Source organism: Poecilia reticulata, linkage group LG5 (genome assembly GCF_000633615.1).
Source record: "Poecilia reticulata strain Guanapo linkage group LG5, Guppy_female_1.0+MT, whole genome shotgun sequence".
In the NCBI taxonomy this organism is placed as follows: domain Eukaryota; kingdom Metazoa; phylum Chordata; class Actinopteri; order Cyprinodontiformes; family Poeciliidae; genus Poecilia; species Poecilia reticulata.
Window position 1 is genome coordinate 23,407,974 of NC_024335.1, and position 16,119 is coordinate 23,424,092.

Here is a 16,119-nt window from a genome sequence, read left to right on the forward strand (position 1 = left end):
GTGCTGTCCAAGGCCTGTACATTTCATTGAAGGTTTACAAACGCTGCCATGTTGTGGACTGAGGTAAACCACTAAATACAAAATCTTCATTCTAATTTAACCTTGCAAGAAGCAGCACTATGCAAATACAAAATACATTATGCTTTCTAAACTAATTTTGTATTCTTTAAATGCTTTAAATAATGTGATTCAGGCTTACTATATTCTGTGCAATCCTGATTTAAACTTTCACATTTTGTGAAATGAAATTAATTAAATGTACTCGCATACAATGTTTTAGTGTAACTAACCAACATTATTTGAATGCATATTTATAACTAAGCTATGCTGAATTTGTAGCGCTGGGAACATTAAGGGAAGAGCCGTTTAGGAGTTTAAAGAGCCGGATCTTTTTGATGATTCGAGCCAAATGACTCGGCTCACAGAAAAGAGTCAAAATTTCCATTACTCTTGACTTCACGTTTGCGCTTGCGCGTCAGTGGCCGCGCAGTTACGTTTGAAAGCTGCGAACACGTCTAGACGGTCTGTGGTGGCTTTAGGTTCCATCCTTGCTTGGTAAAGTTCTGTAACGGTAAGATATTCCGGTATTTCACCAGCCCCAAAATATGTTAGGGTAAGGTTTCGGTGATTCGTCCTGGTCTTCCGAAGATGGCTGAGAAGTTAATATTTACTGATGGAATTGGCTAACTTTATGGTTAGCAGCCTTTAGCACGCTACAGCTAACATTAGCTGGGTGACTGGCAGCTGTGGGAGAGTCTGGTCACTGAAGTTTGGATTTCCACACCGGTTTACATGATAACGTGTGTTATTATATGCTTGCACTACGACCTTTAAAAGGTACACCATTAAGACACAATTGAATATTGCATTCGACCCTGTATTTGCGACACCCAGAAGGCCATGTGCTTATATTCAAACTCAGAACATTTAGCAGGTTAGCTAATATTTTAACACTGTATGAGCGGAACAGAAATCTTGTCAGATTGTCAGCTGTGGAAATAAGACATAAAGGTCCCGCAATGTAAGACGAGAATAACATCAGTAAGCAGCTGAACTCATTTTAAACAGGGAACTGTATGTTTCAACTTTACACGTCGGTGCACATATCAGATTTGACACTGCAGGAGTTTTGTAAAAATAAACATTTCCAACTTCCCTCTCTTCCGCCGAAAAAGTAATGAATGAATATGGAATTCCAGAGCATTTTATCTGTTCTGTTCAATATTGACAGATGGATGAAGCAAACACTGCTCGCTTCATTTTGCACTATTTTAGTATTTGCATACTTTAAACATTTGCACACTGTTTTAGGTCCTGTGCACCCAGACGTCACACAATGCATATTTGTTCTGTCCATTCTACATGTTACCGAAATTAAAATACCGTCTATATAACAATTAATGTTGCAATTAACCGAATTCCTATTAAAATGACACATAAAAAGAAAAACATCTTCCTTACCAACATGACAAAATATGATTTGAACTACCCAAGTGTATCTTGAAGCATTTAATAATCAATGTGAGCCTTTATTTAAAAATTACATTAAAAGATATTTTAAGACTGGGTCCTCTGCTTATTTCCAGTAAATCTTTGTTTTTTTTTTGTTTTTTGCTTGGTGTGTTTTCACACTACTACATTGGCAGTTGGTAAATATGCAGTTATATAGACTTGTCCTGTTTGTAATACTCTATCAACTAAGTGTTTACAGTGTTTCGCCTTAATAAAAAAAAAAATGTACAGGAGAAATATTCAAGAAATGAGAAGCTTGTCTCCCATGTAAAAAAAACAGATTAAATTCACAATTCTCTGAATGAGCAAACAGGCTGAAAACTTGAGATTTACATTCTACCATTTTCAAGTTATCTTGCATAAAAAAATAGTACAATAGTGAAAGCTGACATCAAATGACCTTTCATCTACAGGCTGCATTGTAATGACAGTATTAGACTAATAAAGTGCATGTTTTTAGTATTTAAAATGTAGTGTGTTTTAGTTAGTATACGGTCTATCTTTATGTAATTCAAGTCTTTTTTGCCTGTAGCTGTAAGCATGGAGCTGAATGATGCTAACCTGCAAACCCTGACAGAGTTTTTGAGGAAAACGTTGGACCCAGATCCAACAGTCAGGCGTCCAGGTAGGTCTTCTTTCACTGACCTTTGCCTTTGGTATTATAAAGTGATGTTGGGGGCACTGCGGATACTCTTGTGAAGTATTTACTTGATGTATTTTTATTTATTTTTTGTATGAGCCACAATAGAAATTGACGCAAGCACTTTGTCATACGACCTGACTTTTTTTTGCTTTTGTTTGTTCGTCTTCTCAGCTGAAAAGTTTCTCGAGTCGGTGGAAGGAAACCAGAACTACCCCTTGTTACTTCTCACTTTGCTGGAGAAATCTCAAGAAAACGTGATCCGTGTCTGTGCTGCTGTTACCTTCAAGAACTACATAAAAAGAAACTGGAGAATTGTGAGTCAGCTCAGCTGCTTGAGCAATAAAACAGCCTGTTTGTTGTTTCGTAACAGAACTTTCTAATGCCATAACAGGGGTCTAGAGCGCCAATGTCTCTGGTGTGACAGAAACAATCTGAGGTCCCATTGGTGTCAGCGGTCAGAGTAAAAATAGAAGTCTCTGTGACGTGGAAAATATCCATTTGAGTGGCGGGCAGCAGCATATTTTTATTAGTTGTATATCGCCTGTGCAATAAAATTACAGAAAAGTTCAGTTTGTTGCCTGTATAATTATTTTTTCACCACACGGTTTTATAGAATTTTTGAGCAATCTCAAAAATGTACATACTATCTTTTACCTATATAGTTCAATACCTATTAAAACATGTAGTCCACAACATGTCTTTGCAGTTATTGGTGAATAAAATAATTCAATTTGTTTCTCCAAGGTTGAAGACGAACCAAACAAAATCTCAGACGCCGACCGGACAGCGATCAAAGCGAACATTGTAAATCTGATGCTGAGCAGCCCAGAACAGATCCAGAAACAGGTACAATGATCACCTGTTGCCTTAACTTGACAATCTAATCTAATCTAATCCGAACCTCTGCAGTGATTTGTGTTACCGTTGTTTTTGTGCTTGATGTACCGGTGCAGCTGAGTGACGCCATCAGCATCATAGGAAGAGAAGACTTTCCTCAGAAATGGCCGGACCTTCTGACAGAGATGGTGACCCGCTTCAGAAGCGGAGACTTCCACATCATCAACGGCGTTCTCCGTACCGCACATTCCCTCTTCAAGCGGTAGACCCTTCACTTCCTAAATATCAAGTTTCAAGTGGAGACAGTTTCTGCTTGGAAAAGTAAAAAGAAACTGTTTTTGCTGTCAAGGTACCGCCACGAGTTTAAGTCCAACGAGCTTTGGACCGAGATTAAACTCGTACTGGACACGTTTGCCCTTCCTCTGACGGAGCTCTTCAAGGTTTGCAACCTCACTGCTTTTCTGATTCAACAGTCTTACAAACAGGCTGAATCTGTTTCCCAAAGTTAAAATGAAATACTTTGCAGTCAGGAGTCCACAACCACGTCTGTTTGATTGTTCCAGGCCACCATTGAGTTGTGTCAAACTCACGCCAACGATGTCAACGCCCTGAAGGTCCTCTTCTCATCCCTAACTCTCATTTCAAAGCTTTTCTACAGTCTTAACTTCCAGGTGAGTTTTTTTTTGACTTGTTTAATAACTTTAGTGTTTTTCTAGAGTTATTTGTCTCTTAAACACAGAAAATGGCATTTCTGCCTTTAAAATTTCATATTTTAAACATAAAAATAATTTCTTGTTCTTAAATAAAAATCTAGTGCCTCAACAGTCTTATTTTTTGCATTTTGCTATGTTCCAATCACACATTTCAATGCAGTCTTATTGGGATTCTATGATGGACAAACAAAGTAGGAAGTAGGAGAACAAGAAATTGTAGTAAATATTTCATAGAACCAGTTTCAGCTGTCTGAAAAATTTCTCCCTTCTTTGCAAAAAAAATCTAAATCTGTCACTGGAGAGAGGACATCTGACTTTCTGCAATTTTCTAGTCTTGCCATTAATTGAATTTAGATTCTGGGCCATTCTAAGACATTAATACACTTTCATTTAAGCAAATCTATTGTGTGTTGAGTCGTCACTCTGTCTCATCTCTTATGACTGAATAGAAATGCCAAAAGTTTTGGATTAATAAATAAATACACTGTGTATCACTTTACTTCACGCTTACAATTTTGCACTACTTTGTGTCCATAATTTAAAATCCCAGTAAGGAACAAAAGCATTACCTGTTGCATGACAAAATGTGAGAAAATTTGAAATGGTGTGTATGTTTTTCCACGGTACTGTAGTTTATTTCTATGCTTTCTTTAATTGTAAGTAATGTGAAAATTACACAGGTCCTCTGCATGGCATTAATGTCCTCCATGTTATTCTAACAGGACCTTCCAGAGTTCTTTGAGGACAACATGGAAACCTGGATGACCAATTTCCACGGCCTTCTGACTCTGGACAATAAGCTTTTACAAACAGATGTGTGTTGTCCTCTCTTTTATACGGCCGTAAACTTACGTTTTTAAAAAGCTCTGTTTTGGGTTAAACCTTCATATATTTATTTCATTTGCCTCCCAACACTTAGGATGAGGAGGAGGCCGGTCTCCTGGAGCTGCTGAAGTCTCAGATCTGCGACAACGCGGCTCTTTACGCTCAAAAGTACGACGAGGAATTTCAGCCGTACCTGCCACGCTTTGTTACTGCTATCTGGAACCTTCTGGTCTCCACTGGCCAGGAAGTCAAATATGACCTGGTGAGGCTGCTGGGCTGTCTATTACACTACCTGTAAATGCATATGTACATTTTTCATTCTCTGTTCGTGCGCAATAATACATGCAATTTCCTTGCAGCTTGTTAGCAATGCTATTCAGTTTTTAGCGTCCGTGTGTGAAAGGCCACATTACAAGCATCTATTTGAGGACCAGAATACGCTCACCAGCATTTGTGAGAAGGTCATTGTGCCCAACATGGAGTTCAGAAGTAGGTGCTCAGATGACATCTGCTGCCTTGGATTCTGACCTGGGTCTGTGCTGATGTGGTGCTGACCAGACTGTCATCTCCTGTCTGTCTTCAGGTGCAGATGAGGAGGCTTTTGAAGATAACTCAGAGGAATACATTCGGAGAGATCTAGAAGGATCTGGTAAAGATTAGCATGGTTTAAATCACATTTTTAAAATGAATTTTCTTAATGGAAATATAAACATACCAAACACTCTCACTCTGAGATTCTCTTCATTAAAGTCTTGTCTTTGTGTGACTGAAGGTGAGCAGCAGACCCTCGCCTTTTTTTTTTTTCCAGATTTTTCTGCAGAACTTGCCTCCAAATTATGTTTTTTTCTGAAAATTTGTCTATTGGTTGCTGTTTTTTTTTTTTTTTTTTTTTTCTTGTTCGTAGAGTTGTCTGTTGTAGAGACAACAGAAAATACAAATATCTATTGGGTGATGTTTGCAAAGCAGCCAATCCAGGAGCAACATTCATTTACCTTGGCACTGATTGGTTGCACCCCAAGAGCAGAGATAAGGAAGATTGCGCATAATATCTTCCCTAGTAGTCTTAGTAGATATATTGTGCATATTAATGTGTATTAACGTATATTTGGTGTATATATACGTATATACGCAGTTACAAGCATTTTGTCTTATACAGGGGTCTGAAGTATTTCTGAACTTCAGCTATTCATGGGGAATTGTGGTCCCTCACCCCTGTGAATGTATCTGTACTGTTTGAGGCCAGCATGTGCTATCTTTACTAAACGTTGCTAAAACAGTTTGTTTTTATACTTTGATTTCTTTACGGAAATCTGCATTGTCACTTTTTTTTTCTCTCTCTCTCCTCAGACATCGACACCCGTCGCAGGGCTGCATGCGACTTGGTGAGGGGTCTCTGTAAGTTCTTCGAGGGGCCGGTCACGGCCATCTTCTCTGGCTATGTGAACTCGATGCTGTCAGAATATGCCAAGAACCCCGGACAGAACTGGAAACACAAAGACGCAGCCATCTACCTGGTCACATCGCTGGCCTCCAAAGCCCAGACACAGAAGGTGGGTTCACGTCTAAAACCTGAAATGTGTTGGGGAACCCTTTATAGGTGTAAAGGGTGAATCATATTTTTATTTATTTGATTGATTCTTTGTTTTTTACCAGCATGGTATAACACAAGCCAACGAACTGGTGAATCTGACTGAATTCTTTGTGAACCATATTCTCCCAGATTTAAAATCATCCAATGGTAAGACTTTTCTTGGTTTGTATGCAGTTAATACTAATAATCTATTTCCTACGTATAGATGTGAAGTTGTAATGGACAGCCTAAAGTCCTTCAGGGAAATACTTGTTGGGGGGGAAAAAAGCACGTAAATTCAGAAGTATAAGAGAAGCTAATCCAGCAGGTCTCTAGGAGCTTGTAAACGACAGAGTCTACAAAGTGTAACGTAGCATTACTGTAAAGTCAATCTGTTGCACTGCTTTGTTCTCATCTAAAAACTTTCCACAAGAAAGCTTGACTGCATGTGTCCAAAGTTGCAGCATAGTGGCACTCTAGTAACGGAGACTCTTTTCTCACAAGTATTTTTCCACCATTGAGCTGAATGATGCGAACATGCCATCCTTAACTCGGACGACTTTGTAGTTCCTCTGAAGTTTCATGGCTGCAGAAACCATTATTGACATAATCGAGTCTGAAAACATAAAACGGAGCTGTTTGATAAAACTGTTTAATGCTTATAATCTCATTGTAGTTAACGAGTTTCCAGTGCTGAAAGCAGACGCGATCAAGTATGTTATGATTTTCAGAAGTAAGGTATGAAACCAGTTTTTGTTTTTTTGTTTTCCTTCTGAACTTTAATGTTTTAAATTAAGAGTTAATTTCTCACCAACGGCTCGTCTTGTTTTTCTCTCTTCAGCTTCCTAAGGAGCAGTTGCTGCAGGCAGTTCCTCTCCTCATAACGCATCTGCAGGCGGAGAGCACAGTCGAACACACTTACGCTGCTCACGCTTTGGAGAGGCTGTTCACAATGAGAGGCCCCAACAACGCAACACTGTGAGTGTCAGTCGAGGTTTAAAAGTTGTTTGTGTTTGTCTGGATTTAATCAGGCATTAGATGAAGATAGTTTTCCTGCACAATTCGTCTACATATCCCAAAACTAATAAATTCTGCTGCCTGGCTTCATTGTGTCGTTTCCTGAAGCAGCTCTACTGACAGATTTCTCAGTATTTATTCATGATCATCTGTTTTCAGCATCACTTCAGCAGAGATGGCGCCTTTTACTGAACTGCTGCTCACCAACCTGTTCAAAGCACTCTCTCTTCCAGGTTCTGCAGAAAATGAGTACATCATGAAAGGTAATATTTGTTTTTATTTACCAATGTTTTAAGTTAAAAGTTAGTCACAAATTGACATTTTTCCCTTTTACCTCCAAAGCCATCATGCGCAGCTTCTCCCTGCTGCAGGAGGCCATCGTTCCTTACATTCCCACTCTGATTGGCCAGCTCACTCACAAGTTGCTCTTAGTCAGCAAGGTAACTGTTGAATTGATCTAGAATAGTCATAGTTCTCTTGGGAGGTATATTCATTCACATAGATGTTTTACTTTCTCCCAGAATCCCAGCAAGCCTCACTTTAACCACTACCTGTTTGAGTCTCTGTGCCTGTCTGTGCGGATCACCTGCAAGGCCAACCCGACCACCGTCAGCAGCTTCGAGGAAGCACTCTTCCCCGTCTTCACAGAAATCCTTCAGAACGACGTCCAAGGTACATTTTGGGTTCGGCTTCTGGGGGAAATAAAAAAAAAACCTCTTGATGTGTTCATAAGAAACGAGTCGACAGACTGTGCTCTGTTTTGTTTTGCAGAGTTTCTTCCGTATGTGTTCCAGGTGATGTCTCTCCTCCTGGAGATCCACTCCAACTCTATTCCTGCTTCCTACATGGCTCTGTTCCCCCACCTGCTGCAGCCCGTCCTGTGGGAACGCACAGGGAACATCCCTCCTCTTGTGCGTCTGCTGCAAGCTTTTCTTGAGAAGGGAGGAGCCTCTATTGCTGCTTCTGCTGCTGATAAAATTGTAAGTCAATCAAATGTTTTTTGTGATGTAATGAATACAGAAGCTTCCAGTTGCTCTTGCCTTCATGCTTGACTATAACAAAAGTGATAGATGCTGCTGTTATAATGTTTTATTTTTTAAAACGTGCATTATATTTATTTCCCTTTCTCCATGTGTAAATGCATTTATTCTCCCGTTTCGTTCCCTCCCAGCCCGGCTTGCTTGGAGTTTTCCAGAAGCTCATAGCTTCCAAAGCCAACGACCATCAAGGCTTTTACCTTCTCAACAGCATCATAGAGAACATGCCCCCGTGAGTTCTTCGTAGTTCCTTTAGCAGCTTTTGATCTATAAAATATTGCCAAATGAATATCTTTACTAAACTAAATGTTCTTTTTTGTGTTGCTTCACCAGCGAGTCGATTACTCAGTACAGGAAACAGATCTTCATTTTGCTCTTCCAGCGACTCCAGAGCTCTAAAACTACAAAGTTTATCAAAAGTTAGTACAATCTTTTTATTAATAGTTTTTTTTAGCACTCTTTTAACTATTTTTTTTAATTATTATTTGCAATATAATAAGCATTTAAAAATTGTAATTTTTTTTCAACTTGGCCAGGATTTGCTTTAAATGATTATATTTTAAGATCGTCCTTATTGTGCAGAGTGCAGTTGGGGATATTTGTTGTTAATCTAAGCCTCTGTCTTCAAAATAATAGATGTGATTTGCAGGAGCAGCAGAGATTCATCACACACTGTCATTAAAGAGCTTTATTCTATTATCATGCAAAATGAAAAGCAACGAAAAACGATTTCCATAGGTCTTGGCAGTTTTATAAAGAGTGGAGCTACTTTATTCTCTTATTTGTTTTACTTTTTTTTTGTTGTAGTTTTATGAGGTGAAGCGTTTTGGGATTAAATAGTACATTTTGTTTTACCAAACCAAAACACAAAATGTTACGTACTTTATCCTAATGGTCCACTGAAGAAATGGGGGATGCTCATGACAACAACTGGTGTAAAAGACAACTAAACTACAGTATATGCATATGTCTGAAAACCTGCATTTAACATTTATATCACACTTGTATAAGTGTACAGTAAGTGGATGAAGGTAAGTATTTTAGATGTAGTTCATTTTTGCCAATCAAACATTGAGAGCGTCATGTTTTTCTTTTTTCTGTGTCAAAGGTTTCTTAGTGTTCATCAACTTATATTGTGTCAAATACGGAGCGATTGCACTTCAGGAGATTTTTGACAGCATCCAGCCAAAGTATGTACTCATCTTTTTGTTTGCATTTCTAAGAGTTTGTCACTTTACAGCTGAACCAATATTTGATTACCCTCATACAATACACTAAAAACCTTTTTGTGTCAGTATTAATTGGATAACTTTCACTTCATCTTGATTATGTCACAGTAATGTCTGCCGTCTATGAATCTCTTTTACTGTAGAAGTAAATGTTATGTTTTTTTTTGGTCTACATGTCTCTGTTTTTGTGTTAAACTCTTTAACCTGTTTGAATTGCAGGATGTTTGGGATGGTGTTGGAGAAAATCATTATCCCAGAGGTTCAGAAAGTGTCTGGAACTGTTGAGAAGAAGATCTGCGCCGTCGGCATCACAAAGATCCTTACAGAGTGTCCGGCCATGATGGACACAGAGTACACCAAGCTCTGGTAAGAACCAAAGAACCGCTGACGGGCTCAGCCTGTCCATAATGAACAGCAGACATGGTCACAGTTATAATTCACAACTTGTAATGAATGTCCTGGTTCTGCATTAAAGGCAGATTCCAAGAAAAATAGCTCATTTGACTGTCAAAAAGATGAATTTGTAGTTGAAGTTGATTCTCTCCTCAGGACCCCGCTGCTCCAGGCTCTGATTGGTCTGTTTGAGTTGCCAGAAGATGACAGCATCCCTGACGACGAGCATTTCATAGACATAGAAGACACACCCGGCTACCAGACGGCCTTCTCGCAGCTGGCCTTTGCTGGGAGGAAGGAACACGACCCGATCGGAGACGCAGTCGGAAACCCCAAAATCCTGCTGGCCCAGTCGCTCCACAAGCTTTCTACTGCCTGTCCTGGAAGGGTAAGTTCAGATCCATCCAAAGTTTCCCCATGAAAAACATATAGAGACTCTGGAATGAGAAAGTAGCAAAAAGCTAATGTATTCCAGAATTCTTCCAGAATGAAAATTTAGCAAATGCCGCCCCCTTGTGCTCGTTTCTTCTATAGGTTCCCTCGATGCTGAACACTAGTCTGAACGCGGAGGCCCTGAAGTTCCTGCAGGGATATTTGCAGGGAGCTTCGGTGCAGCTGGTTTGAAACAGAGGACATGGGGACGTCTCGGTCGGAGGCCATCGTTCACTGCAGCCACAGTGGCTCCAGAGTAACATGACTGATCAACTTCAGCTGAATAAATGACTCCATAGCTGTGTGATGGTTTAACAGGAGGAAAGAGAACCTGCATTTCACCTCAATAAAGGTTGTCTTCTGATAAAACGATTTAAGTGTTTTTAAAGATGACCAAATGCTGGCAAAGCAAAACTTATTCTCCCTTGGTCATTCAAAAGAATTGATTGGTAGAGATGCAGAACTGGAGGGACGTCTTTTCCAGTTTGGTTTGTTTCAATTAGTTTTGGTCCTGTGTCAGTGGCTCGAGCGTCAACTCTCATTTCTGTTGCAAGTTTCCCTCAAATTTGTCGTATTGTCCTTTTCTGCACTGTGAATAAAGACTTCTATACATCCGTCACTGGCATGTTACTTTAAAATTTGTAAAACTCTGCATTGGCTGTTTAGATGAACTTAAAATGCTCCAATTGCAGGGTGATGAATAAAATGACTGCAAGTGCGCTTCACATTCCCCAATTTTGTTTGAGCATCTCAATTTCAGAAAAAATCTGTTGCATCATTGAGTTCAGGAGCTTCTAATTTGTAATCGTTTTTGCCACTAAGCCAGATGACATATTTAACTTGCCACAATCTAGTGAATAAAGTGGTTAGTAAAAAAAAAAAAAAGTATTTCCACTGCTTTTTGGAGAACTGTAGCAAAATAAGTGTCACAATTTGGACTGTTCTGATTTTGATAGAGCCAAAACAATTCATGTGTTTCAGCAAGAAGGATTTGCAAATAGGTGAATAACTGGCACCTGAAAATATTTTAAAAAGTGGGATCATAAGTTACTACATTAAAAGTAGACTTTATTTTGAAACTTTACACATCTTTTCTTAGGTACACTCCATTATGAAATACAAACAAGCCTTTGGCATCTGCATCAATACATTGAAAAAACACTAGAAGACACTATTGTTGGACTCAGGAAGCCTGGCTCTCTCCGCATGAGGTCTTCGTCTCGGCGTTCTTGATGAAGGGCAGCATGCACTTATCACCTCCCAAGAAGCGATACACCACAACGTTGGCGTCCCAAGGCAACAATCTGCAAAGTAGAAAACTTAAATCAGCATCCAACCCAAACAGTCGTGCCTGCTGATGAAGGCTCATACTCACGCTCTTGCGATGAAGGGGATGTAGATAATGCGAGGAATGCAGATCATTTCCTGATCGCCCAGGATGGCCTTCATGGATCGCTGGACCGTGTAGAGAGGCTGAAGTGGGGGAATCAGTTTCCGAATCTCTTTCCTGGGAAAAGCGTATGAATTAAAAAGGTACATTTGTCCACTGCAATCTGTCAGATGCATTGAAGCTTCTCACCTGATCTCACAGCCTGAAAACATCCCCGTGTCAACGATGTAGGGGCACACCAACGTGGTTTTGATGCCGTCGTTGTTCTCCACTCGCAGCTCGTGTGCCAGGGACTCGTGGAAGCCAACAGCACCGAACTTACTGGCACAGTAATCCTGCAAGAGACAGTGAAATCACTCAGGTCCATGATGTCATTTACCAGTAAGGCTTCATTTTTTTTTTTTTTTGACATCGAATCATGCAGCACACCTCCACACATGCTGTGGTGAACAGTCCAAGAGCACTAGCAATAGTGACAATATGGCCGTGGTTTCTGACTTTCATCTGAGGCAGGAAGGCTTTTGTCGTCTGGTGAAGAAGATGCAACAAAAGGTTAACATTAGAGTACAGAGAATATAAAACCTATTGAACCATTTAAAAATCAACCAATTTCATTCTAAAGCTTTTGGGGATTTAAAGAACCTCAAACACTAAAGTGTCTAAATGTTACACAGTGTTGCCAAGGTCGAATGGACTTTGAAGCAAATCCCTGTAAAAATGCTTCAGATCAAGGCATACCCAACATTTCTACATGTGGAGAAATGTCTACAAAGTATGACATTTACACAATGATTAAGAACCTAGTGACATGACAGACATGCTTTAAAGCAGTCTATCGAGGGCTGATGTCCAAAACTAACTCTTAGCCTGGTTTGTCCATTCCCTGGAGGAGGATGCGTTTTATACAGGTCTTCTATCCACTTTTGTCGTGCATCAGTAACTAACAGAGCATAGAGGGTCAGCATGTTGCAGTTCCTTTCACTGGAAGGAAGTCAAACACCATTTACTCCCTCTGCACAAAACTTTACGTTTTGCAAAGTGCAGGTACTGTTCTCTAGACAGACTTCATTCTCAACACTACATGACTCGTTTCGCTCTTGAGTTCAGCGCCAGATTGTTTTACGCCAATGCATTCGATCTTGCGAAGCCAATCAGCTCGTGATGTTAAATTATAACAATGAGACGGAAGCTTAAGGAAAAGCAGAATCGCATGTTTAAGGCGCTTTTCTTTCCCTTATAGGATGACCAAGTCATCTCCTTAACCATGTGCTCTTTATGACGAGTCAGAACTTAAAAACTGGACTTTCTTTTACGACCAGGACATGCTGTGCGATCCCCCGCGGTACAGGCTGATCCGATCCCTTTCACGCTCCGCTGCACAAACGCCTAACCCCAGCCTCCGGGTCAGCGAGCGTCTGTTACATAATCCACATCAGGCCGCGTTTGCTCTGAATGAAGTTTCGCGGAGTTGCGCGGGTGTTTGCGTAAAAGACGCAAGACGGCTTACCCAAAACAGCGCGTGGCAGTTCACCAGCAGTGTCCTCTCCAGAAGCTCGTCCGGACACTCCAGCAGCCTCCGTCCGGCCACCACCCCGGCGTTGTTGACCAGGATGGAGACATCCCCGACCTCCGCTCTCACCCTCTCCGCAGCGTCATAGACGCTCTGGCGCTTGGACAGGTCCACCGTGTAGGCGCGCACTTCCACGCCCTGCTTCCGAGCCAGTTGCGCGGTCCGCTCGTTGGCAACCGTGTCGCAGTCCCACAGGACTAGGCGCGCCCCCTCTTTGGCAAACTCCAGGGCGAAGAGGCGACCCAGAACCCCCCCGGCTCCCGTGATCAGACACAGCTCTCCGTCGACGGACTTCGGCCTGGGATGGAAGAAGACGCGCACCACGGCGCGCAGGATGAAGTAGGCGACATCGATGAGCATCAGCAGCAGTTCCACGACGAGGAGCATGATGCTGCAGTTCAGTCGGCTCCCACAGCAGGAGTTAATAACCCCGGGGGGGAAAAAAAGCCGAAATGGGGTTTAGCAGGTTTTCTGCGTGACGTGGGTTAGGATGGCCACTTTATATAACGTGGGCGCGCAGGATTAGGAGTGACTGATGATGGGCTTTTAGTCTGACGGCCTGACTGTGAGCACATTCATAACTCCACCATGAGCTGCGAGACTGAAACAGATTAAGAAGGTCAATCAAAGCAAACATCTAGAAAAATACTTCAAAGGTCAAATAACTCAGTTCAGTTAAAACAAAAACACTCGTCATTCTGTTCAAGAAATGGATGAAAATAACCACGTACAATTTTATTGAATCCCATAATAAATTTTACCATCTTGCAAAAGTGTCCATACTCCTTGAACTTTTTTCAAGTTACAGTTTGAAACGTCTTTGCATTTTATTGCGATTTCAGCATGAAAGAGCAACACAAAGTGGCAGAAATGTAAAGGACCATGAGCTTTTAAGATATTCTTAATGAAGAAAAACTTAAAAACTATGGCTCATGCATGGGTTCTTTAGTTCAACCCTTTTCAGTCATTACTGCATGCGTTGGCCTCGGTAAAATCAGTCCTCACACTCGCCTCATTAGTTTCGCTATGCAGTTAGACACGTATTCAAGGGATGAAATGCATTCATTTCTCCTTAAATCTAACAAAGMTRKGMTGMMKSMMMYAYTYTKCWWRTMWWTYCMAWTWAKRRTKYYSWMTTTTTTTTTTTTTTTTTTTTTTTTTTTKAGTTACCTGGTTTGGGGAGTTGGCTGCCTCCTGTCTGGATTAAAGGTGTGGCCGAGGCCAGAAGGCTTTCAAAGCCCAGGACCAACCATGTGTGTGTCAGAAAGGGGGTGTTTTAGGTTTAATTAGAATATTTGCTCCTTTGTTAGCATTGATGTTTACTTTTGTTTCCCCAAGGCACACGGCCCTGCATGTTTTAGGTATTCCCTTCCTTCAGCCCAGCTGATTTCAATGGATGACTGATTAACAGGCGCTTGTTGAACTGCAATCAGCTGAATCAGGCACGTTAAAGCAGGGAAACCTCTAAAACATGTAGGACTGTGTGCCTTGAGGACCAGGGTTGGGAAACACTGATATAAGTTACCCTTCTGTTGTTGTGCCGGGTTAGTTTTGGGAGATGAGGTGTGAATACTTTGTTTGCTCAATTAGTAGAGTCATTACTTTTTGAGAACAGCTGTGCTTAGTTGACATTTTTAATTTTCCCATTTACTGTATTTTGAACTTTGAAGACATGTTTTCCTGTGTCCTCTGTGCCTCACAAGCTTTTCTCAGGAATGTTCCAGCTCTCCACATCTTGCTAATATAGTCAAAGTCCAGTCAGACTGGAGGGAATGTGTGCATAATCTTCAAATGTCACAGATTCTCGGTTGAATTGATGTCTGGACTTTGACTGGACCATTCAAATACATGAATGTGTTTTGGTTTAAGCCACTTTTGGTATTGTACTGTTGGGAGGTCAGCATCCAGATTCTCATATTGCTCCCCTGTGTTTAGCTCCATACACCTTCCCATCAGCTCTGTCTGATTTTCTGTCCCCATTGAAAAAAAGCATTTTCGCTGCAAGATCTTCCTAATGTCTTACATTGTTCAGATAAAATACCAATAAGAACCATTAATGTTTAATTTATAGCTTTCACAGAGTTGCAGGTTATGTGTCAGTGATACGCGACCTTCAGACATTCAATTTATCCGGATCTGAAAGTTATTCCTGATCTCCGATGTCGATTATCCCACTCTGAGCAAAATATTAAATGTCTAAGCTGCTCAGCATCTGAGCACAAATCAGTCTTAGCATTTTTTTAAAGCACATTTTTATCACTCCTTCACTTCTGTAGACTTGCATCTAACACTTCATCACATTGTTGTTTTTTCTTTTTTACATTGTCCTTATATTTTTGCACAACATTTTCACTGTTACTCGTCGATATATTGTTTGCTTCTCATTAGAAAAAGTCAAATGTCTTATCTTTAATTGACTAAAAACACAGCAAAGCTGCATACAAAGATGAATAATTGTTTGGCACTATAAAGAAATAGTAGTTTACCCTCAGCAATTTCAGAGACTTTATTAATAATATCTAAAGGGAAATATTTTTTGTAATTTTATCACAAAACGGATAATTGATGCATTTCACACAATTTTTCAGCTCCATAAATTGATTAAGCAGTCGATTTAGCTCTTTATGGAAAATCCCTCTGGAGCAGGCTGTGATTTGTGAACCTGTATGTCATTCACACATTTTTAAAATGACTTAACTTTAAAAAAACTACTGACATGGATGTTCAAGACTTACAGATTAAGAAAAAAATCCCACTATAATGCATACATCTATGACTTAATCAAATTTAATGTAACATAAACACAGTTAATCATGTTCTCACATTTTAATGAATTACTTTCATACTACATATTTAAAAATACATTTAATAAGTTATTAACACATTTAAATATCCATCCATCCATCCATTTTCTGTACACCCTTGTCCCTTAGTGGGGTCGGGAGACATTT

The 16,119-nt window shown here is 40.3% G+C and overlaps 2 protein-coding genes across 3 annotated transcripts; one reads left to right on the top strand and one right to left on the bottom strand.

Moving 5' to 3' along the window:
* The first annotated feature begins 471 nt into the window (after positions 1-471).
* cse1l (CSE1 chromosome segregation 1-like (yeast)) lies at positions 472-10,933 on the top strand. Of its 2 annotated transcripts, none has more exons than XM_008409840.2 (25): positions 472-571; positions 2,045-2,137; positions 2,327-2,469; positions 2,900-3,001; positions 3,109-3,254; positions 3,342-3,432; positions 3,556-3,663; positions 4,428-4,520; positions 4,625-4,792; positions 4,890-5,019; positions 5,114-5,179; positions 5,878-6,080; positions 6,184-6,268; positions 6,777-6,838; positions 6,942-7,078; positions 7,277-7,380; positions 7,460-7,557; positions 7,639-7,789; positions 7,889-8,097; positions 8,289-8,386; positions 8,488-8,573; positions 9,263-9,344; positions 9,603-9,749; positions 9,933-10,164; positions 10,311-10,933. In XM_008409840.2, the coding sequence occupies exons 2-25, from the start codon at positions 2,053-2,055 to the stop codon at positions 10,398-10,400; spliced, it is 2,916 nt and encodes a 971-aa protein (XP_008408062.1). In that variant the 5' UTR covers positions 472-571; positions 2,045-2,052; the 3' UTR covers positions 10,401-10,933. The 2 variants fall into 2 exon arrangements, with proteins under 2 accessions (XP_008408062.1, XP_008408061.1); XM_008409839.2 differs by lacking the exon at positions 472-571 and adding an exon at positions 621-837.
* A 322-nt stretch (positions 10,934-11,255) lies between these two features.
* Positions 11,256-14,448, bottom strand: rdh20 (retinol dehydrogenase 20). The gene is made up of 6 exons (XM_008409841.1): positions 14,339-14,448; positions 13,106-13,769; positions 12,028-12,126; positions 11,788-11,933; positions 11,584-11,715; positions 11,256-11,512 (listed from the first exon to the last, which is right to left on the bottom strand). Exons 2-6 carry the CDS (start codon positions 13,553-13,555, stop codon positions 11,392-11,394), a joined length of 948 nt encoding a protein of 315 aa, XP_008408063.1. The 5' UTR covers positions 13,556-13,769; positions 14,339-14,448; the 3' UTR covers positions 11,256-11,391.
* Between the last annotated feature and the right edge of the window lie 1,671 nt (positions 14,449-16,119).